The sequence below is a fragment of the Glycine max genome, chromosome 6 (assembly GCF_000004515.6).
Source record: "Glycine max cultivar Williams 82 chromosome 6, Glycine_max_v4.0, whole genome shotgun sequence".
Taxonomy (NCBI): Eukaryota; Viridiplantae; Streptophyta; class Magnoliopsida; order Fabales; family Fabaceae; genus Glycine; species Glycine max.
The window spans coordinates 8212319-8237962 of record NC_038242.2 but is presented as its reverse complement, the minus strand read 5'-3'; the positions used below and the strand labels follow the sequence as shown (position 1 = coordinate 8237962).

The 25644-nt window shown below is 30.2% G+C and overlaps 2 protein-coding genes across 2 annotated transcripts; both read left to right on the top strand.

Annotated features, from left to right (window-relative positions):
* Positions 1 to 12410: 12410 nt before the first annotated feature.
* On the top strand, positions 12411 to 13691 carry LOC102666313 (uncharacterized). The gene is made up of 2 exons (XM_006581477.4): positions 12411 to 12766; positions 12864 to 13691. The coding sequence occupies exons 1-2, from the start codon at positions 12542 to 12544 to the stop codon at positions 13326 to 13328; spliced, it is 690 nt and encodes a 229-aa protein (XP_006581540.1). The 5' UTR covers positions 12411 to 12541; the 3' UTR covers positions 13329 to 13691.
* A 4783-nt stretch (positions 13692 to 18474) lies between these two features.
* Positions 18475 to 22156, top strand: LOC100812227 (probable mitochondrial adenine nucleotide transporter BTL3). Its single transcript, XM_006581476.4, has 4 exons — positions 18475 to 19114; positions 19184 to 19487; positions 20564 to 21031; positions 21693 to 22156. Exons 1-4 carry the CDS (start codon positions 18705 to 18707, stop codon positions 21759 to 21761), a joined length of 1251 nt encoding a protein of 416 aa, XP_006581539.1. The 5' UTR covers positions 18475 to 18704; the 3' UTR covers positions 21762 to 22156.
* Positions 22157 to 25644: the final 3488 nt, after the last annotated feature.

The window sequence follows — 25644 nt, the reverse complement described above, 5'->3', positions numbered from 1 at the left end:
CCTTTGAAGATATATACAGGGTTATGATGTCTTCATTGTTTCACGTCTTGTGCATAAATTAATTAAGTTCTCGTCAATCAAATTTAAATTCATTAACATGTTGTATACACACACGCTCACAGGAGTTGCAGGCTAATGATGATATAGTGTATTCCTGACAGCTATAAAGAGATGTGAAATGTGTGTAAAGACGTTTAAATAGAATAACATTGTCCAGGTACATATAGGATACAACTATACAAGCTCGGTCCGTCACATTGTAAAGGTTTCAATCAAGAAATTAGATAGCAATTTCAATAGCATTATTTTGCCTGAGCTTAATATTTTGGAGTTTTTTTTTTTTCAGCAGAGTTATTTTCATGTAATATAAGCATAACGATGCTTCTGTTGCAGTAACTTAAATATTACAATATAAGAGTAAATGTTTGTCCTTAATTAAACCACAAAATCGTGGGAATAGTTTCTTACAAACGAAAAATTGCAAGGGTGCTTGTTAATTGGTTGGGTAAAGACACTGTTAAAAAGGTTTTTCATTTCATCCATAAAACTTGATTAACAAAATATCGCACCTGTTAATAACAATTGAAGCAATAAGTATTAAATATATAACACAATATAATGAAACCTTGATTTCAATGTAAGTTTTTAGGTCTGAAATCCTTATCTAAATCTTACCTGATTCAGACTCGAACATAATAATAAAAAAAATTGTTACCTAGCTCAAAAGTTCAATATACACAATAGAATGGTGCTTTTTGTACTTCATAAGCTGTGTCCTGCATTCTTTTCAGAATGTTTTTTTGACATTTAGGATTGATTATTTTGGAAGTAAAAAAAATAAAATATATTTTGAATTAACCATTTCGAAAGACAAAAAGACAATAGCCTAGAATGGGTTGCTGAGCACTGAGCAGTAAAGGGTGGTGTGTAAATTATTTGACTAACTATATTAATGTCCGCTCCCAGTTTCTCGTGTTGGATTAGAATGCAAAGCTAACTATAGTCTTCTATATCTGTCAATAAAATGTCAACAAGGACTTGGGAAGAAGCTCTATCCGTAACTAATATTTGTTCATGGGCAAGAGAGTCTTGCGAACATTCCCAGACCAATACATGCATTAGGGTAGCATTCTACGTTAGTTGGGTTTGTACAGGTAAATTAGTTGGGCTGGGCCCAAAAATAAAAACAATGGTATCAAATTGGGAAGTACTCCTGCGTCTCCTTTCTTTCTTCCTGTACCCTACAGGCAACTTGAATGGACAAATATGTCCTTCCCTTTTCATTGCCCCTCCTTCCCTTCTCTATTCCTTGCGCCGCAGCTCCGAACACCAGCTCTGCTCTGAACCGCCACCTCCATTGCACTGTAAATATAAGACACAGAGTATATAATAGTAATAGATAAAAAAACCTTCCAACTATGTATGTCTAGCTATAACCCTTCTATACTATATTTCAAAAAATCCATGTGGTCTTGTTTCATTGATGCCTTCCAACAATCACATTTACCCTGCGGCACTGTCATCATAAATCCATTTCCCACATGATGCAAAATGTTTCGTATTACTTGTAGCCAATGAAGGCGCACCTCAAAGCCAAGGGCCAAATTTTAAGAGGTGAGAGAGATCCTGAGAAAAAGTGAACATGCCTCATCAATATTTCCGGATTAAATTTTTAGGCACCAGCAATATTTCCAGAATTCGAGTTTCTGGAATATATTACATGATCCGGATTAACTTTTTAGACTTTCTGGAATACCTAATCCGGAAAACTACAAAGTTAATCTGAAATGTATTCCAGAAAGCTTGTTTTAGAATATATTGTTAATATTCCGGAATACATCCTCGATTAGTTGTAGTTTTCTGGACCAGATGTTTTAGACAGCAAAATCAGTAGTTTCGAATTATGCAATCCGGAAACTATTAAACCTCCTCAACCGTATGAATTCGTCATTCCGTAACAACACACTGATGTGGGAAATGGATTTTAGATGCGAACAAAACTAAGAAGGAGGCTAGGGATGGAGATCTTGTAGATACTGATGCAACGCACAAACAAGAAGGGGTTCAGAGCTGCGTCGCAAGGGAAAGGAAAGGGAAGGAAATATTTGTCAATTCAAGTTTTCTAGGGAGTGTAGGAAGTCATTGTCTATCAAATTTTAAAACGTGATACCAAGTAACCTACTTGATCTTAGTGTCGATCTTCCTTCCCATAAAACAATTCTTTGGAAGTTTTTTTTTTTCCCAAAAAGATCTTGATAGACGTTCAATTCAAAGCAAAACAACTAAAGTTAATATGTTAGGCCTACTAATAAAAAATATTTATAAAGTAAAAAAAATCATAAATATTAACAAAAATATCATATATGTTGGAAAAAAACCAACATATAATTCTTTCTTTTTAAAGTAAAAATTTTAGCTTTGGCTAAAGACGCCATCTTTACTTGTACACCTCTTGTCTCTTATTATTTTTCCAATTATATCCTTTCTTTGTCCTTTTCCAGAAGTTAGGGTACCCCCTTCTATGTCCCTTGTACTCTCTCGACACAGGCTAGGGTGGAAGAGCTCTCCAAATCTCCCATTGTGAAGGAAAACTGGAGCATTCGACTAGGACTGTTCTCGAGATATGTGTATTAAATTAAAAAAATCAAAAGATGAACACCCACTGTTCTACAGTCGGTCAACCCATAACTGGTAACGACAACAAAGTCAAAACTGCCCAGACACGGTAGAGCCTGGACGACGTTGTTTTGGCGGATAACGCCGAAGCGAGGGCCGTAAGAAATGACGGTAATGGCAATGGGGACAAAATCAAAGAAGCTCCAGACCTGGACCCGTTGAAGCTTCTGTCGAGGTTCAAGGCAAAGCCTGCGCTCGCTCGTCGAACGGACATCGTGGCCACGTAGTGTTGAGTTTGGTTCTGTGGTTGCCGGTGTCGGCACGGTGGTGATAAAGAAGAAGGAAGGAGAAAAAAAACCAAGGGTGAGCCATGAAATCTCGAACTCCACCACTTCACATAGCTTACTATTCCTTCTTTGGTGTATTTTGCGGATTGATTTTAACTAAGCCACCATTGAGAACCACCACAAAACCCACCATCGTAAGCCACCACGAAACCCACCACCGTCCACCCCCACGAGCCCACCCCAAACAAACGCAAGCCACCAGCACGCACCCATCACCGCGAACACACGCGGACCACAACGAAACCACCATGAAACTCACCGCAAACCACAACGAAACCAGATCCATAATTAGAGATGAAGCAACACGATGTTGAAGGAGAGTGAACGCAAACACGTTGACGACGTCGTGAGGATGAAGCAGATGAAGATGGAGACGTGGTGTTGTTTGGTTTTTTTCTTTTACTCCAGTGTAGGAATTCCCATGATGCTCCCTCATACATCTCGAAAACAATCCTAATTAATCGAACACTCCAGCTTTCTTGAGGGAGCACGTCGGAGAAACGTCCCCACCGGAAATCACCTCTGGCGGCTCGCGGCGGATATACCTTGTGAGGGTGGGTCATCCTAGACATCAGAGATGGGGGTTTAGGTTTTGTCTTCTGTTGCATAGGAGAAGGGGGTGTAGTAATTTCCCTAAAAAGAAAAAGAAAGGATATACTTGGAAAATAAAAGTGGAATGGGTTGTAAAAGTATAAGTGAAAGGTGTGTTTAGCATAAGTCAAAATTTTCCTTATCAAATTTGTTTCAAGTCCCTGTCAGTGTTGTTGGACCAGTCCTAACTAGAGTTGAGATGTTCATATTTGGTTTGTTTATTATCCCCTCAAAAAAATTGTACATTAATCTTTTTACTTTCTTAATTTTAATATTTTTATAACTTTTTTTTAATTTAATCACTTTGCTATTTTAATTTTGAATTCTTTTTATGTGTTTTAATTGCAAAAATTTGATTCATTTATTAACTTAACATTCGATATTGAATAAAAATGCTAACATGATAATGCCATAGAGTGTCATATTAGTGTTTCCATTAAATATCAGTCATTAGATGTTATTTTTTTCTAGTTAAATATTAAGTTAATAAAAAAATCAAAATTAAACAATAAAAAATAGTGAGATCAAATTTTTGAAAATGAATTGAAAGATGAAATTCATGAAGAACAAAAATGCAATTAAGAAAAAAAAATCATGATATTTAAAGCAACCCTTGACGTTTAGACTTTAGATTCAACAAACAACAAGCGATGCGGCCATTAATTGTATGCTCATAAAAATAGCAATTGTTTAGTCGTTTTCTGTTGGGTTCCTAGTACGGTAGGAATAGATCTAGAGGTTATCTATATTTTTTGGATAAATAATGTACTCCGCATACTGAAATTATTCTAGCTTTTTTTTATCCGAAATTATTCTAGTATATTAGTTTCTGCAATATGCATGTATAAATGGACTGAATTACTATTTTAGTATCTGAAGTTATATTAATTGATCAAATCACTCATTAAAATTAATAAAAATGAAAAAATAATGCATAAAATTGTATATTATCAATTAATTTAATTCTTGAAACTGTTATGAATAGTCAAATCCTTCAAATCAATAAGGTAGCACAATGGTTCCTAAAATTATAAGTTGCTCATCAATTTGGTTTCTGAAAATGGAATAATTGTTCAAATTGGTCTAAGACATTAAAGACACTTAATTGCTGTGTTTGCTTCTAATTTTCAAAGTTTTGTGAATTATACCTCCACAACTTTTTCCTCACGTATTTTATATAACTTTGCGAATTTTATCCTAACATTATCACTGGCGTGACAATTGACGCGACAAGGGATTTTTTTTTAAATTCAGCGAATATCTAAGTTTAAAAATACTTAATTGCACTTTTTTGCCTTTTAATTTCAATTTTTTGTGCATTTAACCCTAGATCAATCAAGTCTTTAAAAGTGGGCAAAAGTGTTAGAGATAGAATTTGAAGCTTTGACCCCATCCTTCTGTAGATCTAATGCCACCAAAGCTCTAAATCATTTTATTTATTTAGTTTTATGTATCATGACTCTATTTATTAATTGTACTTTTGATCCATAAGTATAGGCTTATATTTGAATGAAAAATGTTGAAAGTTAAGATGATAAATTTATTTATTAAATATTAATTATTTCATTATTTAAATTCATTTATTATCTACGGACTATTTATACATCTTCCACCCTTTTATTTGTGGGACTATTATTATTCGGAGGTTAAAATATGTAATAAATGTTTTATGTATCACCTTTAAATTTTAATATTTTTTTATATAATAAATATAAACGTACAAATGGTAGAATAAAAAAATATAATTAACAAATACAGCAATTAAACAAGTCAAATAACCTTCAACAAAAAAAAAAAAAAAACTAGGGGCTATGGTGGTTGTGGAGAAGGAAGGGATTAAGGATGCAAATATTTCTTTAGTCACTTTTACCATTTTCTACGCACTTAATTGCATTTTAGGGACAAAATGCACAAATTTTTTTAAGTAGGAATAGTCAACTGATGTTAGGACAACATTTTCAAAATTTTAAATGTTAGGAAGCAAAAACTGTAAATTAGCCTTTTTCATTTTTATGAACCAATTTTACTGGCTACGTACCACAATTTAATTAAGCATCAGACTAGATTAATTGACAATCTAGAATTTCAAAGATAATTTTGTCATTTTATTAATTTCAAGCATTTTTTTATATATAAATTAAGGCTGAGATGTGCTAAGGAGGAGGCCTTCCCAGCAAAGGATACCTTACCCCAAAAGCCACCTGCCCTGAATAACATTAAACCGGCGGAAGAAAAAGAGCAATACAAAGAAATGGGAGATTATACCAAAATTCAAAGCAACTTAACGAAATCTATAATGCAAGAGACATTTTATTTCTAAGAAACTCATTCTTAACAAAATCGGGACCAAGTTTGATTAACCAACTTCTCCGCAACAAGATTGGCCAATTTTAATTAACAATTTAACCAATTATTACAATTTTAGAAAGTAAATTGGTGATGATTCAGTCACTAACAACTTGTAAAAGTTATTCATCACTAAATAAGCATAGTTAAGAGTTAAGACTAATAACTTTATAAAACATATCATTTTAAATTATATTTATATCAAATAAGTAAGAAATTTAGAATACAAAAAATTAAACCTAATTATTAAAGTTATATATATAGATAGATATAAAAGTAGAAGGAAATAGTTATTTCTGCTTAATTATTAAATCACCCTTATCCTTTTCGTCTGCTAGTTTCATGACTTACATTATCCGTTTTAATGAAGTTTTAGTACCGTAGGTCAGCCAAATATTGTCCTAGAGATTGCAGCTGGATAGATACAAGTTTGATTGTAGTATAAACAATTAAGCATGAAATGTCGTCCATTTAATTTTTATGGTATGCATAGCTCCTTCACAATAACTATTAATCATTACTCCACTAATCATTACTCCACCAACCAGACTGAGAACTTTGCCTATGAACTAATGAACCACCCTTGACACGTAAATTTACCAAGAAAAAATGGGACCCCTGATAGATTTTCCTGAGCACACATGATCCTGTGCAAAATAGAAACCTATCCAACATAACATTTTTATCATACTCAAAGCGAATAGTTTTCATTTATTCATCCTGTTGTTCATCTATATATGGTTCCGTCTCCACGTACTCTTACATATCATCAAAGCCTATGCATGAGAAAACTGATACATTGTCTTGGAGTACAACATTGAGTAAAAAGTGAAAAAATTAAATATCGTGTTAAATTTTTTATCATTGTTGATAATGCAAATTAAATTAATTATGTAAGGCACAATTAAGATAAAGAAAAAAAGAGACCATAAAATATGTTTTCTAGGGATTAATGGGAGTGCGGGAAGGTATATGAACAACAACTATGGCAGTAATTTCGCTCAAAAAACTACAATGAGTCCCAACACATATTCAGGAGTTTGTGACCTCTTCAAACTGTCTCAGCTACCTCCATCAGATCATCACTGACCAGCTTCAAGTTACTGTTCAAACTGACATATATAATATAAATGATCAAAGGCTCAAACATCATGAAGTCAAACTGGTAATGTAGAAATTAAGTTTCATATATTGTTTGTCCTTGAAATTGAATTGGTTGCATTGATGGACAGGTATTGGAGGAAAGCAAGGAGCATATAGTCAAGTTTTTATTGACTTGAATATATATATATATATATATATATATATATATATATGAAGTTTAATTAGAAGAAATGATGTAGAAGACTTTGGAAATATATTCAGTTATAAAAGACATGCATGCATGATATGGTGATTATTTATATGTGATCCACAACCGATTTTGTCTAATGAAATAATACTTTTATTTATTGTAACATCCCGTGCTCCCTCAAACTTTTTAGAAGATCGAAGATGAAAGAATGTATATCAAGATTCTCATTACAAATTTAGTAGGACGGTGATTATACTGTGTAAGCATAAGTTTGGATACACGATGAAATCATGGTGCATGGGAGCCAAAAAATCTTGTAAAATAAATAATAAATCAAAAGTAATTAATTGGTTTGTTGGTCAAATCATGATAAATTTAGTCATCAAACTTGATTTTAAAATAAGTATGCAATGTTTACTATCACATTAAAACTAAAGACTAAATTACATAATTTTATGAAAATAACTTATAATATGTTGAAATTTATTTAAATAAGTTCTTCAGGATAATTTATGAAAAAACTTAAAATAAAAATTTAATTATATTTTCTTTTTTATTATAAAAATAACTACATAAATACTTGCGTTACAAATATTTTTTCAATAAGTACTTAATTAAATTAATCCAATTAGAGATGCTTAATTGAATTATTTTTATGCTAAAGACTTGATTTTAATATATTGTTAGTATTTATAAACATATAAATTACAATTTTTAATTTTTAATTTTATTTGTGTCTTCATCTTAAGTGAGTGTTTTAATTTTTTCGTAGAAGATCATCCACTGAACAGTCTTGTTTAAATAAGATAAAATCATAATTGTTAATAAATTTTTTCTTTTAAATATTTATACAACTAAATACTTAAGACTGACGAAGACCACAAATATTTTAAAGAAGTATTTTTGTCCCTAATGTTGTGATAAATTAATTATTACACGTCACGTAATTAATATATATATATATATATATATATATATATATATATATATATATTATTTTTCAATTAAAATTTGAGTTTTATTCCACTAATTATTTTTTTGGTCACTTATATAGAAAATAAATGTGTCTTTTTTTGTCATAATTAATTACAAGAAATATAAATTACTTTTTACATTTATTAGTTTTGATGAATTAATTATTTCAATATTATTAGTAAATATTTTTTTACTGATGAACCTAAAGTTTAAACTTCAATTGTTGTATAGTTGAATCGACGTGCTTTCTTATATACAGAATTAAGACAACATAATACAAAAATTGCTTCAAATATTAGCATAATTGAAAAACATCACCAAAAATACTTATAATCAATAATCTGTATCTAAGTTTTATTCTAAAAGTTACACGAGGGTATAAATTCTTCTTCAAAATCACTACTAGATTAAGTGCTTGTTTCGTATGCTGTGGTAATGGTAGAGTGAAGGAGGAGAACGGGAAATGGGTAATTGTGCTGCATTGGAGCTAAGGTAGCTCAGTAGATTCTGACAGTTTCTAGTATTTGGGAAGTGATTGAAACAGGAAGGGAGAGGGGAACATAAATGAAGGGAAGGCAGGGTGGGTTGGGGGCATTTAACAGAAGAAAACTGTCGTTGATAATGAAGAAGAAAGAAAACAGACTTGTTTTAATTTGGTCGCTGTTGAAGTCTGCATTTAAGTGAATTCAAGGAGGTTTAATGAAGGCAGGTGGACTTACTTGAAATGGAACCCTCCATCTATCTCCCAATGCTTTTAATGGCTTGGTAGTTGGGACCCTTTTTTCTATAGCTTCTTGTATGTATTTTTTTCCCTTTCAATTTTCCATTAGCCCCATTTTCTAGGCCCCTAACCCCATTTTCTAATCTTGTTTTTCACTCTTTCTGGGTCAATATTAGCCACCTACTGTAGTAATTCTCTTCAGACACTTCAATATTAGATAAATTTTTGTTTCCGTTTTTAGTATTGTTACATGGAATAGTTAGAATTAGAGTTTTATCTCAAAAATATGTTAACTTTTAATGTAAATATTTATTACTGAACCAACTAAGTGAAACTTAATTCTAATAAGTATTTGGCACTAAAAAGCAAAGAACTGTATCCAAATTTTGTCCATAATACTGAATTGACCAATCACTTTTTCACAAGTAGCAAACTAATTGATTTGAGTTATATGCTGCTGTAAGCTTCAGTATTAAACTATTAATCATATATCATCTCAATACTCATTTTGCTGATCAAATGTCTAAAAATCTCAACGAATAATAAGCGCTTGAGTATTTTTCTAGCATATTGGAATTAGCAACCAAAATGATAAGCTAAGGGAACTCATCTATCCAATTTTCTCTCCTAAAAAAAATTAAAATAGCAACGTAGACTTTTTATGGCACGTCAACAAATTTAGTCGTAATTGGTGCAATTAAGCAATGAACACCCCTTAAAACCTAACAGGCGAAGCGTATACTCTTCGACTTTCCATGTATAGAAACATAACCCAAAATCTCCTATAAACATGCAAACATATATATTACAAATGTTTTGTCACATCTACATTTTCCTTTTTTGAATCAGTGACTTGATTGTATAATCTGAATTGAAACATTCATAAAACAACTGGAAGAGAAAATAGGATTAAGATTAATGATTAACTGTTTGAAAAGATTTTATTTCAGTTTGTATGATTGATTGATTATCTTAATGTACGTATGGTCTATGATAATGAGAATTAGAGTCCTCTGACGTGATTTTGTATGGATAACGTACATGAAATACTGTAGGCATGTATTACATGAAGTGAAGCCATACTTTTTCCACTCTGTGATCATATAACAACTTGACCCAAAGTTATTATTTTTCTGTTTCTAATTGTAAGATTTTATAAAAAAATTTATTTATCCTTTTTTATAATATTATTTTTTAATTTTAAATGTATTAATTATGTTTTTCTTATATATTTTCATTTTATTATTTGTTTTCTAAAAATTAATAAAAAAAATAAGTGGATAAAGAGAAAAAAAAAGAATAATTTTGAAATAAAAATATAAAAAACTAATAAATTTAATATTATTTTTCTAAAAAAACATAAATTAATTGAAAGGAAAAAAAAGTACTCGGTTAAGGACTAAAATACCAATTCATGAATATAACAAATTAATTATGTTTAAACTTTATTTGTGGGAATCAAAGACTGGGATCACCAGTAAATTTACAATAGTGCTTTGACTTAAAGTTTAATTACTCTTTTTACATAGCCTACTATTTAATTAATGTGTATGGAGAAAGAGATAGACATAAAGATTCGAAAAAAGGTTATACTCATTATTATAGTACTATTAATTTTGATCACGAATGTATGGGTTCGTTTCCTACAACTATAAGTTGTTGTAGTATGTATAAAACGATATATCGTTCGGATGTTACAAGGAAGTAAGTGATATTAAAGCAAAATTGTCAAGTTCTAGCGAGGAAGTCATCATATATAACTAGGGTGATGTCAAGAGAGGAATTGAAGGAAATGGGGGAGCGGTTGTTTGGAAGAGAGAGAGAGAGAGAGAAGGGAACGGAACATTAAATTGGCTTTTATTTTTTTTGGTAACTCATAGGACTTGGTTGGTTTAATGGGGGAGGGAGGGGTGTTGAGAGCCTTTAAAGCCCTTCTTCTGGCTATGGCGTGGTTCGTTTTAATGGCTGAAGAGGGTGTTGAGTGCTTTAAAGATTTTAGTTTTTTGAGTGAACAAGTTGCGGAAGTTGGAGTTATTATTCATTGGCATTCAACTGTACACACTCACAACATTAATGACCATGCCATACCTCTCTTCTTCCCCTTCTCACCGCCTTTCATAACTTCCTCTCTTGCCTTTCGCTTCGCTTTTATAGTACTCCTCATCTCAACATATTTGGCCCAATTTGTTTTATTTTATTTAATTCATCCATACTAAGAAAGTTCTGGTTGCAATTAAATAAAACTATGTTTTTTTAAAACTATTTTTTTTATACTTTAGTTTTTTTAAATACTCTATTTTTTATAACACTTTTTAATTTATTAAGTACAAATAATTAAACAAAATTTATGCGTATAATTTGTTTAGTACATGTTCTAGTTGATGACGTGGTTTTTCCAGTTATTTAAATTCATTAAAATTACCTATTACTCTGATCCCCTTAATATAGAAAAAAAAATCTTTTGTTATTTTTCAATCAAATTTAATGTTTTATTTCGAAACAACACATGTACAATTTATCAAAATAAAACTCTAATTTTGATTCATGGTCAATGCATACTAAGTTTTGTTCTATTTCTCTTGGGAAATTTGGGAAGAGGACACAAAAAGAAACATGTGATTTTAATCTTGTAAAAAACTACAATAATTTTTCACCTTATTTTCCTATGTTAAAATTTCATGGTCTTTCTCTTTCTTTCTGCCACAAAATGAAGTGAAGCGTATTTTTTTTTCATAATTCTTCAATTTATTAAAAAAATGAATTTTGATTAATTCAAAATTCCGAGATACGCAAACAATAAACTATAAAAGATGCATACTTTCATTTTCATTAATATTAAATTGAAATCATGACAGATATTTATTTCTTCTAGAATTAAAGGTATCATTTAATTCTGTTGAAATTGGAAATATCCACACGTTAGAATTAAAGTTTAGTTTATCAGTACACAATTATTAATAAAATTTGACCGTTTTGTTATAAGTATTTATCTCATTCATTAATAGTATATTGTTTATAAATTAAATGCTTTTAGGACTGTGAAAGAGTCTTAATGTCTAGACAAGATAAAAAAAACAAAATAGAAAAGATAAAAGAAAATTAAATAGATACAGTTAATTGATGTGATAAAAAAAGAGAAAAAAAATTAAAATAAAAATGAGATAACAAAAATAAAGTGTGATAATATATGAATATTTATGTTTTTTATACGCCTAATAAATATTTTTCATTTTTATCTATTCCTCTTTATATTAAATCATATTACTTATAAAAATTATATTTTTTTCCTTTATCTTTTTTTATTAGGTGTCAATTAATCTATTAGATGTTCATTTATAATTTTTCAAAAAATAAAGTATCGTAAGTGATCAATGATTACAATTTTATTTTTATTTTACATCACGTCCAAGACGTTAAGTACAAGCTTGAAGCTGTGCATTTAATGAGAAGCCAACTTGGAAGCACGTTTACATAAGCATCGTCCTTCTATTTCGATCTTCAAATTTAGATTCTCCTTTGCGGTTATAACTCGCAAGTCCGAGGGAAGCTCGTCCTATATAAAGACCTCAGTCTCATATTACATTTTATCCCAAAGAAAAGAAACTGCCAAGGTTTAGTTTTGAGGGTGAAACCACTCTTAATTTTGAAGCCATGGTCTCCTTTCACAAACCGCTTACCGAGAGTACTCCAAGGCCAGAAATCCATGCAGAATTCGAAGCATCATCGAAGAAGAGAAAGTGGGAAGAGCCATTTGCCGAAGATTTCTTCAAGGATCATCAAACAAGTATAGAGAAGAGGAAATCCGTCTTTGATATAGAGCCTCGCCCTGAGACCCCTTTTTCTTCAGATAAATGGCGTCAATACCTCACTATTCAGGTATATATATGTTTATTCTTTCAAAACTTGTTGAAAGTTAAAGCCACAACTATGGCATAATCTTCATGTTAATTAACTTTTTTTTTTCTCTGTGTAGTCAGGGCAGATACAGTTGTGTAACACAAGAACAACAACAGAGAACCCCGGAAGAAGCCCCGAATTAGAACCACCTTCTTCTCATCATCATATGAGTTTAAACCTTGAGCTGAATTTGACGTGTGAATCACCGAGGAAGAAAGAAGAAGGCTATGGTTATGACATGAATGAGAAAAAGAGTTCTCGTTCTTCCCCTGGGGGTTTGAGAGAATTACGTGAGGATCTGTTTACTGATCAACCAAGCAAGTTTAATAAGAAAGATTCAGATGGTAAAATTCTTTCTCCTTCATGGTTGTCATTATCTGAAGATGATTATAAAGAGATGGTTGCAACAGTTTGCATGCGTTGCCACATGTTGGTAATGTTATGCAAGTCATCTCCTTCATGTCCTAACTGTAAATTCATGCACCCACCAGATCAGAACCCTTCAAAATTCTTGAAGAGAAGGTGCAGTCTCTTCTGCTAGTTCTTCAAAATTATCAGGAACGTCAATCAAATACTACATAAATTTCCACCTTTGACCTTACGTATATCCTTCTATTTTTCCCTCTGAATATCCTAAGTTCTTCAAATATAGCTCCTCAAGTGTATGTTCAAAACGGTGGGGTGATAATTAATCTAGCTCTACGAAATATATGGCACTTAATTTGATTGTTAGAACGAATGCGAATAAGTGGGTACCGTAGAGGCTAACCTGGTATACCATCATCATATATTTATATGTACATAGCATTCTCGATCATCCAAAACCCATCCATGTTGCCAGAGCAGAATTGAATTTCGGTACATACTTTCAGGATTTGGAAACAAGACAACCCATTGTTATGGATGATGGTGGCTCTTAATTTATTAGCGTTTTTCTTCTCGTTGCAACTAATGTTCAATTTGATCACTGTTGTTATTTTCTTTATAACGATCACTGAGTTTCCCTTAAGAGGGTCACTTTCGACATGTTGCAGGGTAACCAATCTTCAAACAAGAGAAACCTCGGTTTTGTGTAACATAGGTTGTTAATTTCATGGTAGTGTTCATGTTAATTTTATGGGACAGTTAATTAATGGGTTTTTCCAAGATAAATAAGATGTGATCTAATTCTTTTTGCTCCCTCCAAAAGCCAAAAATCTACGATACGTAAGTAATAACAAATAAGTGAAATAACCACATTTACGAAATGAGGAGCTCCTGCAAGAAAAATAATCAAGAAAATGATCTGCTGCATACATAACACAAAATTGAGTTCCCTAAAATTAATCTAGATGATTACTTCGATTCATAGGATCTGCAGACTACAAAGAAAGCAGATGAAGATCCGTCAATTCTACAATATTGATGGCTAATAGTAGGTTTGAAAAAGAAATATAACATACAGCCAGAAGTTGGTGGCATCATTATTAACTTCTACATATATAAGTAGTCCCCGGAGCTATAACTTATCTAACATTCACACTTCAGTTTTAACAAATTCAATCGTTAATTTAGTCAAATTAATTATCTATAGTAGTGTGGCTTTGTTCTTTTCAAACTACCCGAATCCTTAATTAACCAGTATCCAAAGTCGAATGGCTTAATACATTAAATAGAATATATATGTCCATAGTGCATTTTGTCCACTTTGCATGGGATTTGCTTTGTCTAAAGGTGAGAAGGTGTATAAAGTAAATAAAGATGCATCTATATCTATCTATAATGTAAAGTGATCGAGTCAAGCTTCTTTAATTTCAAATCAAGGGTAGATGCACTCTTAGGTTGAGGAACCAAATCCCATTGAATGCACATTAACGTTTCAGTGTAGCTAGCCTCATGCTCATTTACGTTCTAAGCTCCATAAATGCAAAGGAAAAGGGACGGAGAGATGTAGATGAGACAGGTACATACATAATTAATCCTTACATAATCCACATGAAAAAACATATTTCTATGGTATACAATTCACAAACTCCCGGATGATGGAACTACCATGTCAGCTGCATTTATGAAATGTTTCATCGTAAGAGGAGATCTGCGAAGAGTAGAGATAAGTTTTTTGGATGTGAAGTTAGGATATTCCTTTGACCTAAGGTAATTCGACATAAAAGTGGCTTGGAACGAATGGTGTAATACGTGGCTGCAGCTAATGCTATTCCTACTAGTACTTGGATATTTATGTGTCGGTTATAACATATCTCTTACTTTGGGGACAGTTCTTATAATATCAATTTATTAGGTCTGTGCATGTTTTCAAACAATGCTATCCATTAGGATGGGTTTGATGACATAAACATGGTGCGGAACTGGTTATGTTTCTTTTTCAAGTGTTGTCTACGTAGTTTTCTTTCTCATTTAATCTCTCTTTTATAAATTTTCTGTTTGATCCGTATATATAAATATAACGAGAACATTTTATCTTCCTAAATAGTCGTATTATATTACGAATGTCTCATTTTAATGTTATATGATTTATTTAGTTGCACCATCCTCCTTTATAGCACACTATACATTATCTTCTTCAGAACAAAGAACAACCTATGCACAATCTTGTAAGGAAGGTTGATGAAGGTGTGCCAGTACTCCTTTACTCAATCATGACCATCACCAACTCAAACACCAAATTATATCCCTCCATACGATGTGAAGCAATTAATAAAAAACTATGTTGTTCATGTAAGCTAGCTGAAATAGAAACTCTTGAAAAACCAAATGTATCAACTTCGCAAACACGTACGCTTCGAAAGTAAATATCTTCAGGCTTCAAAGCCATGTAGGAGTGTGAAAACACCAACCTCAAACGCTATTAGTTAAGAATACCAAGTTCATAATAAACCATGACATTGAAAAGAGTGTGCATTGTTTTGAGCTGGAAACTAATTAACTCGTGATGAGTATGATTGCTTTTTAGAGTATTTTGGAAATACTTTTATGATTATAAGAGATGCTGATATGGGAGATTTGTGATTGCCGACATGAAACCGGGAACAAATGGGCATAGTAAGAATTTTGCTTTAATAAGTACAGGCATTATCATGTGTTCTGCGCAACTAATTAATAGGATTAAGAAAACTTCCGAATAATTGAAGTCAGGTTGGATATGCTTTTTTAGATAATTAATATTCCTTTTCCAATATCTCGGAAGCATAGCTTAGCTTGTTTTTAATCTTGTTTTAATGTCGAATTGCTCAGAATTGAGGATGTCTCTTTTGATTGTAAATTTGTATTGTTAAACATGTACGACTAGTAGCTAGTTAAAAGTTAGAAGGATACAGAATCAAATTCCGAGTTTCAGAGAAAGATATTTCAATATAATTGTGTCTACCTACTATCTTCAACGATTTATTGGTACGTAAAGTAGAAACATAAATTTAAGAGAGTTTGTAATCTAGTATTACGGTTAATACGTACATGAAATTCCTATATAGGTCAGTCATCGTATGATTTAATTTCTAACATATGAACCCCAAAACAGGTATGACTAAGTTTTATCTCTACTAAATTAGTAATTTTCTTGTTTGATATCTTTATATATATATATATATATATATATATATATATATATATATATATATATATATATATATATATATATATTATACTGTAGTTTTTTAAAATGAGTCTTGCATATAAAATATTTTTTGCCACCATATGATTCTTTCTAGTTTTTTTATATTTAATTTCTCTAAATATTACGAGTTTAATTATCATTTGATATTTTGATTTCTTTAGAAGATCATAGAAATCGAACTAAATATATAACTGTAAAAAGTAAAGAAATGCTATGGTCTATATTTGCATGTCCATAAGACTCAAATTTGCCTTCAAGAGAATGGAAGTGACTGAAGTGTTTTGTTTATATATATATATATATATATTTAAATTTTAAGGAATAAAATAACATTTGAGTTATAATTTTACATATTAAAATGACATTAAGTTACAATTTGAGGGATTAAAGTGTATATATAATTTTATTGACTAAGTTGACATTGTGTTAAATTTAAGGAACTTAATTGTATCATATGTATTATAATTTTACCAACTAAGGTGACATTGAGCTAAATTTAAGGAACTTGTATCACCTGACAGACACTCATATAACAGGTGTCATTCATGTATTCACATTGACATGTACCATATGAGTATGTCACATAAGCACTTCCTTTACAAAACAGTCACTTAACAATTAGATTAAATTGGGTAATAAAAATGATTTTTATGGATTTTTTAATTTTGTTAAATTGAGAAATTAAAATAATAATAATAATAAATTAATGACAGTTTCAAAAACTAAATTAACCATTTATCCTAAACTTGCTATATATTTTTTATATTAATCCTAAACTTACTATTTACCAAAGGGGACTGGGGGTTTAAAAAGGAAAAAAAAATGCGATCATTTATGCGTTTAAGTCAAGAGACAAAATAATTCATAAAAGAGGTATCAAGAAGAAAAACTTCAAGAGAAACAAAAGCTCATTAATGCGTTCGGTAGGAAGATAGCAAAAAGGATAGTCCGAAACTAATTAATAAGGCAAAGAAACTTGAAATATATTTTTCTTTTCAAAAAAAGTTTAAAATGTTAACACAACACCTGCGAATTAAAGAAAATGTCATGATATACTCGTGTAGATAATACACTATAAGAAAATAGCTAAAATATTACAGTAATTTTTATTAGTTTGTATTATTTTATAACACTTTTAAAATTATTTGTGAATCTTAATATATTAAAAAATATTAACAATCACTACCTATGTTATTTTTTATTTGTCTTTTAAGGTTTTTACTAGAAATCAATAAATATAATTAATTTTCTTTGATTATAATAAAATAGTTATAAGATTTTGTATTTTACTCTTTTTTATTTCTATTTCATAATAATAAATGTATATGCGTAAATTAATTAAAAATAAGGTATAATTGACAAAAGAGAATTATTATTATCTTGAACTTTGAAAGGAACAAATAAGAAAGTAAAAATATTTTAAAAATATGATAATTAAAAATGAATAGATGGAGTATTTTAAAACAAAAATTGTTAGAAATACATTTTTAGTGCATTATTTTTTATCAATTAAAATTTATTGAAAATTATAATTTATGGGTATCACATGAATGCATATTATAATTTATATTTTTAATAAATTTTGATCAATAAAAATAAATGTATTAAAATGAGACCTGGAGTATTACTAACATTTTAATACATTTATTTGTTAAAGAATCATGAATAACAATCTTTTATACAAAAATATACTCATCATTCTTATATGTGAGACTATTTCAACTAGATGATGTTTTTTAAGAAATTTGATTAATTTAGTCAATAATATATTTGTTAATAATTTATATTCTTATTGTGAAATTATTTTTAATAATTTTTTAAATTAATTATATTTTTTTCTATTTAATGTTTGATTTAATTATAAAAATTTATTCCAAATCCTTTAATTGCTAAAAATTATTGAAAGAACTAACATTACCATATTATGGATATTTCTAATTTAAATAAAAATACATTTTAAAAGAAAATCACTTGTATTTAAAGAAACAAGAACAGAAGAAGTCGAGTGTGGAACTAGGAGGAGATAAAGGGATAATGTTAATACTTAATATTATTTCTTTCTCTGTGCTAACTGCTAAGAAACAAAAGAAAGAGGATACTGTTTGTAGTATTTTTAAATTTTTAGTACTGTTTGTAGTATTTGAAACTTATTGGTGATATTTATTGGGAAAATTGAGTTGAGATTTGAGAAATTATTTTGTTTTTATTTATTTTGGCAAGAAAGTAGCAACCTTGTAAGCTGTCATTAATTTAGGATTCCTGGTAAATAACAATGTAAGACAGTGCAAAAATCCTTTTCCTCTGAGAATGGCAATGCAGGCAGGTGAACTCTGTCAGCAGCAAAATCAACATTCCCCTCCCATTTTCTTCAATCCGATTCCCGATTTTGGTTTTTTTCCCGGAGGGTTGTTTCTCGACCCCAAAATCCCCGATTCCTTCGTTCGTTCCATTTCGTTCAAGATTCACGCCACTCCCTTTTCCGAATCCAATCCTCGCCGCCAACGGAGAAGGGTTCCGGCAGCGTGCTTTCTATCAGTTAGCTTGCCGAGTGCAAATCTCGTTACCGAACCCAAACTGCAAAATGGCGAACACGTGTCCGACCAGGAGACAACCTCAAACGGTGTCGTTCAGCAGAGAGAGGTTAGGGTACGAGGAGGCAATGCCGTCAACACCACCAAACATCTCTGGGCTGGTGCTATAGCCGCTATGGTCTCTAGGTATATTTAATTTCACCAATTCAATTGGTAATTTATTTATTTATTTATTTGTTTGTTTTGTTTTATCAGAACTTGTGTGGCTCCACTTGAAAGGCTTAAGTTGGAGTACATAGTTCGTGGTGAGAAGAGGAACATATTCGAGCTTATTAGCAAAATAGCTTCTTCTCAAGGGTTGAGAGGGTTTTGGAAGGGGAACCTCGTAAATATTCTGCGGACAGCTCCATTCAAAGCGGTTAATTTTTGTGCTTACGATACTTATAGAAAGCAGCTGCTTAGATTCTCTGGGAATGAGGAAACTACCAATTTTGAGAGGTTTATTGCTGGTGCTGCTGCTGGGATTACTGCTACCATTATTTGCCTCCCACTTGACACTGTATGTTATTATGATTTCGTAGTTCGTTTTCTCTGTTGCATTCCCAATTGAATAAACTCGAATGCATGTGAAAAGTAAAGCTAAGACACTAGTTTATGCATTGACGTTGATCGAGAGGTCTCTGAATTCATAATTTTGTATAGGCTCAACCTCTACCGGTTAGCTTTCAAGTTTCAACTACTCCTATTAATATTATAGTGTTTAACTGTTTGTCATTTTCAGTTTTAGGAAGAAAAAAAAAAATCAGTTTTAGGAACTAAATAGCAACCTTTCTGTTATCTGTGTTACAGTCTCCAGGCCACAGTGTGAATATCTGTATTTGTATGTGTTCAACCGAACATTTTAAGTTCTTAACTTTCTTTTTTACTTTTTTTTGTGAATGAAACATTTGGACTGGTTGACTGGATATGGCATCACTACAAATGAATAATATGAGAAAGAAATAAAAGCTAGTAATTTTATTGCTTTGGTGATGTAAATCTTAACCCCCAGCCCCCCACCAATATATATATGTAGTCCTTCAGTAAAGCATGATTGTTCTTTCTTCGTGTCTAGCTAGATGTGCTCCATTGTGCCGGAATATTTTTCTCTGTTATGTATAAAGTTAAATGAAAAAGAAAAGTTTAATTGGCATAATTTGATTTCATTTTGACTTGGATCCTACCAGATTAGCTCCTAAGTCCTAACATGGCCATATCATTTTAGTAGAGATAGAATGATAGATACAACAATGGGTCCCTGTCTAGGAAATACAAGGCCATGTTAGAAGCTGAATTCAGAGTATCAAAATTCATTTTATGTGCCCTTTCAAGTAATTTCTTAATGACATATTTTGTTCTATTTCTAAGTCTGACTTGTTGGAAAATGGTGCAACATGTGGTAAATTAGTCTGTTTATGTTTTCTTAATTAGCTGAATTGAGAGTATTGAAATTCATTTTATGGCCATATCAGTTTGAACACTTGAATCATATATAAAAGAAAATTAAGCTTTGGAGTTAATAGAAACAGAAGCATAAACATTTAGCTATTTTGCAATGTAGTCACTTAGAAAAATTTACTATGCGATTCCTTACAGATCCGGACCAAGTTGGTGGCACCTGGTGGAGAAGCTTTGGGAGGTGTAATTGGTGCTTTCCGATACATGATTCAAACTGAAGGATTTTTTTCTCTTTACAAGGGTTTAGTACCATCAATTATAAGTATGGCACCTTCTGGGGCAGTTTTTTATGGTGTATATGATATACTGAAATCAGCTTATCTGCATTCACCGGAAGGAATGAAGAGAATCCAGAATATGCATAAACAGGATCGGGAACTGAGTGCCTTTGACCAACTTGAGTTGGGACCGGTAAGGACATTGTTGAATGGGGCCATTGCTGGTGCATGTGCAGAAGCTGCTACATACCCATTTGAAGTGGTGAGAAGGCAACTTCAATTGCAAGTCCAGGCTACAAAATTAAGTTCCTTTGCAACATTTGCCAAAATAGTTGAACAGGGAGGGATTCCAGCTCTCTATGCAGGACTTATTCCCAGCTTATTACAGGTATTTAAATTCTAAACTTCTTGGCATCCTCTACTTGTATTTTACTGGGCTTACTGGAGTCCCCTCTCTAGGTATCAGGAGTCTTGTGTTCTGGTTTTCAATCAATTCATCATATAATGATTTGCTAAATTAGAAATGCTTAAAGTTTCTAATGTACAGAATATTGATATAGATTAAGGGATCTAGAGGGGGATGTTTCTGTTTCCTCACATAATCTAAATTCCATTTTTCATTGTACTATGTAAGTTGGATTTGCTTGTACATCATCCTTCTCTAATTCTTTCAACAAAGCAATGTCTTGCATATAAAATGTTTTTACAATTTTTATTAGGATTATTTACCACTGTAATACTCCATGTGCATGATGTAGGCAGTAGGTTGAATATGTCAAAACTGAAACCAGTTTATCTGTTTATTGTGGAGGTGTAGATTAGGGATTGGACCATAACGAAAAAAATCTATGCTGCTTTAAGATTTCCTTCCTCAGTGTTAAATTTAGATATTTAATACATGTTTGCTTTCATTATTTTCATATAGCTTATAAATTATAACAACTCATCTGCCATTTTTTTTTTCCTTTTTGATTTCCATACTGCTTAAGGTTGCTTTTTATTGATCATAGAAGTTTAATAAATTTCATATTTTAATTTCCTATGTTCAGGTGCTTCCTTCAGCTTCCATAAGTTTCTTTGTCTATGAGTTCATGAAGATTGTTCTGAAAGTGGAGTAGGCAATGAACAGATTCCCAGGTATATACTGCTAAGAAGATGCGGCATGATTTACGGGCAAACAGCTAAAATAGTTACAGAATGGTAATCATATTTGATGTCTGCCTTTGAGGGTGAAAGGATAATTCAGGTCTGCTATCCCGTACAACTGATCACAGTAGTAACAGAATTTTTTAATTGACTCTACAGTCAATATACCCAGGCTTCAAGTCTGCAAAGTGAAAATAAATTTATTTAGATACTCCCAGATCTTGAATCCTATTCTCATTAGGTTTACACAATTTTGTTAGTTTTTTTTTTCTTTCAATTTGGCAGTAATTCTTGATCATTATCATGGGGTGTACAAGCAAAGTCCAATTACTTATAAGTTACTACCCGAAACGTAGCTTATCAATTATTCTTGTGCATTGCGTGCATGACACCTAACTAGATCATCTACTTGTGAGTGCACGTTATTATGGGTTTTGATCAAAAAGGTTTATCCAAATCTGGAAAGAGATCTCTCACTGCTTTATGTGAGCCATTGAAAACTTCTTCATTTGTGTGGTTGATTGCAGTGTATATACTCCGATCAAGAAAGTTAAAAACTGCCGCTGTGGTGGTTTTCAGCTAGTTATTAGCTGCCATCAAAATGCACTGCTATGTACGGGAGAAAGAAGTGTTTAGAATAAGTGACTTTCTCAATTTTGGTTTTTAAGTGGCTCTTTCATGTGAAAGTGAAGGCAGGGAGGATGTTATAATTCACTGCATGCTCCCTAACTTGAGAAGAAAAGTTCCTCTTGAGAAAGGAACTTGTCAATGGTGCCTGAAGAATTTGGAAACAGGCAATTGCTCTGTGCACCGGTCAAATTGTTGGTACACCTAATACAATATAGGTAATTCCAATATTGTCTTTTCGTAAAGTTGATATGGATTCGTAATCCATAAGAATAAGCTTACGGATTTGCAACCCGTAAGTTTATGGTAAACATACGAATTTATAATTTGTAAGTTTACATAATCCGTAACTGAATCCATAATACATAATCAACCTTTTAAATAATTTATTTTGATTTTATTATAATTAATTTTGATCTAATAATATATTTTATATATATATAAATTTTAAATCAAATAGTTTCATAAAAATTTATATATGTAAACAAATTAATTATTAGATTAAAATTAATTGTTACAAAATTTATTATGTAAATTTACATATTTATTAAATATATATTAGAAATTTTAGTGTTATATATAACGATATTAATTATTTTGTAGCATAATTAATTTATTAGTTTAATTAGTTAGAGTGTCATGTTAATAACCTTAAAGTTAAATGTTTGAATCTTACATAGATCATTAATCTGTAAAATATTTTTTACAAACCCATAAGGCTTGAATACCTTTTAAGCCTAAGCCAAGTTAAAGCGTTCAAATGTTACAGTTGCTGTTTATGTAAAACCTTTTAAAATAAATTTAGACTTATTTAGACCTTCAAATAGGGCATAACAATCCTTGAAAATTAGTCCGTAACAAGTCAACATACCAAACCAAACTTTTGTAATTCTAAACCAAGGCAAACTCAAGCATATCAAACCCTACCATATTTCTACCTTTAAATGGTTATTTCATATTAAGACTTTTAGATATGTATATAATGTATTTATTTTATATTAATATTTAATTTAAGATTTAAATATTTCTTTTCTTACAAATATTTTACTATGTTTTCAGAATTTTTTATATTTATTTTTAGTTCTTGTTAACGTGACATTTGGATGATGACACTTTTTAATGACAAGGATTAAGAAAAAAAATGAACTCCATAAACATTTTTAAAAAAATACAACTACCAAAATAAAAATATATATTTAAGCCAATATAACATAACAAATCCAACAACATACTGATTTATAAAAACAAACTCATAATAAGAAATAAAAACAGAGAAGGAAAAAAAATTGAAAATAAAAATCGGTTATCACGGATTGGCCTAACTTATTGATAGAGTGAGCCAAGTCTAATCAACCAACGAAAAAAGTGAGTCAATATTTTTGCAATTCATTTAACCCATGAGTTGGGTTGGCTCACAAAGTCTTGGGTTGGAGTTCACTTTAAAGCATCTTAATACAATAAGATATAAGAGTAAGATAAAACCAAGATAGGATAAATGTAGAATAGCTTTTAATCCTATACAGTATTTAGTGCCTCTAACAAATCAGGACTTTTGTTATCGTGTCTTGTATTTGACATAGAATAATATATAAATTACGTTCGAGTAATAAAATTAATCTTTCGTTAAATTAATATATTTTTTAAAAAAAAGAATCTCTTAATTTAATTTTAATATATATATATATATATATATATATATATATATATATATATAAAGAGACATTAAATTATACCGGAATGTAATCCTATAAAAGTTACATCAAATCTAAACTTTTAATAGATAATGATCTTACGACTTTTAATATCTTGATTTATAGAGTAACTTTGACGTATTTTTGTGATAGTCAATTAGTTAATTTTATTTAATCAATCATATCATATGATTTGATTTAATTGATTACTTAATTGTTTTTTATAATTATTTATAAAATTAATCAACAAATTAACTTTCTTGAACAGATTAATCTGTTGATTTAAATATTTAATTTTAATTTATGTATGTGTATAACTAAATGATTAAAAAGTATATAATAATATTTTTTAAATGAAAAGTAATACATTATAAAAAAAGAATGAACAAAATCTGTCCTTATACCATGTACTAAAAAAAAAAATAGAAAATAGAGATTTGAGATGGAATCTCTTCCATCCGGTAAGTTTCAAAAATGCTAAAAGTCATATTAGCTAGCCTATCGGCAACAACTATATAAGTTTGAGAATAAAAAAATCTATGTTAATATATTTTTCAATTTAATATTTAAATTTAAGTTTATGCTTAATTATATAAATTCTTAAATTATATATTATAACATCAGTTTTAAAATATTATAATTATTTAAATTAACAAATTGCTTTGTAATAATTTATATAATTAAATATAAGAAAGGAATTTATATATAAAATCCAAGAAAATATGAAATTTGTTTTAATATATATTGTTTGAATAAAAAAAATTCATTTGAATAATTTAAATATTTTAAATCTAATATTGTTACTACTATTTATTACTAAAAATTAATTTGTTAGTATTTTTTGTAAATAATTAAAGCAAAAAGTTAAATCAGTCAAATAATAAATTAAATGAAATCAAATGATATAATTGAATAATTAAAATTTGTTAAAAAATTAACATATATATAGTTAATAAAAGCCATAAGATCATTATTTATTAACAATTTTGACTGAATATAATTTTAATAGAATTATATCGATATAATTTGATTTTTTTATATATATAGTATTGTGTATATATATTGTGATTGTATAGAGAGAGATATTGTCTTACAATATTATTTTCTAACTTGGTTTTCTTAAAATAAAAAGATATGATACACTGACAAATTAAATAAGCAGTAGAATAAGATAATCACATCCTATTGTTATACAATACAACTTGCTATAACCTAATAAAATATTTTTCTATTTTATTCCATCATATCTAATCATGAATAAAGAACTTAACTGAATAAAATATAAGGTAGCACTATAAGTATACTGTAAACTCGAGCATGTTATTCATTTCAATTAACTAGCACATGATTTGTAGGCTGGACGATGGATTGGAAAACTGCCAGCATTGAAAGTTACCACCCCTACCCCAAATGTTGGCATTAAGATAATGATAACTTATGAGGTACTGTATCTGAAATACTGTGGCACTAGTGCCTGCTATTTTCTTCAATATTTATTAAGTGTTTTTTCTCATTAAATGCTTTGAATGTGTAAAAG

What these genes read in the sequence shown, in the direction of transcription:
- LOC102666313 (XM_006581477.4), top strand. Translation starts at nt 12,542, where the DNA reads ATGGTCTCCTTTCACAAACCGCTTACCGAGAGTACTCCAAGGCCAGAA. An exon ending in GTCAATACCTCACTATTCAG is followed by an intron (nt 12,767 to 12,863) that starts GTATATATATGT and finishes TTCTCTGTGTAG; the next exon opens with TCAGGGCAGATACAGTTGTG.
- LOC100812227 (XM_006581476.4), top strand. Translation starts at nt 18,705, where the DNA reads ATGGCAATGCAGGCAGGTGAACTCTGTCAGCAGCAAAATCAACATTCC. An exon ending in ATAGCCGCTATGGTCTCTAG is followed by an intron (nt 19,115 to 19,183) that starts GTATATTTAATT and finishes TTGTTTTATCAG; the next exon opens with AACTTGTGTGGCTCCACTTG. An exon ending in TTTGCCTCCCACTTGACACT is followed by an intron (nt 19,488 to 20,563) that starts GTATGTTATTAT and finishes GATTCCTTACAG; the next exon opens with ATCCGGACCAAGTTGGTGGC.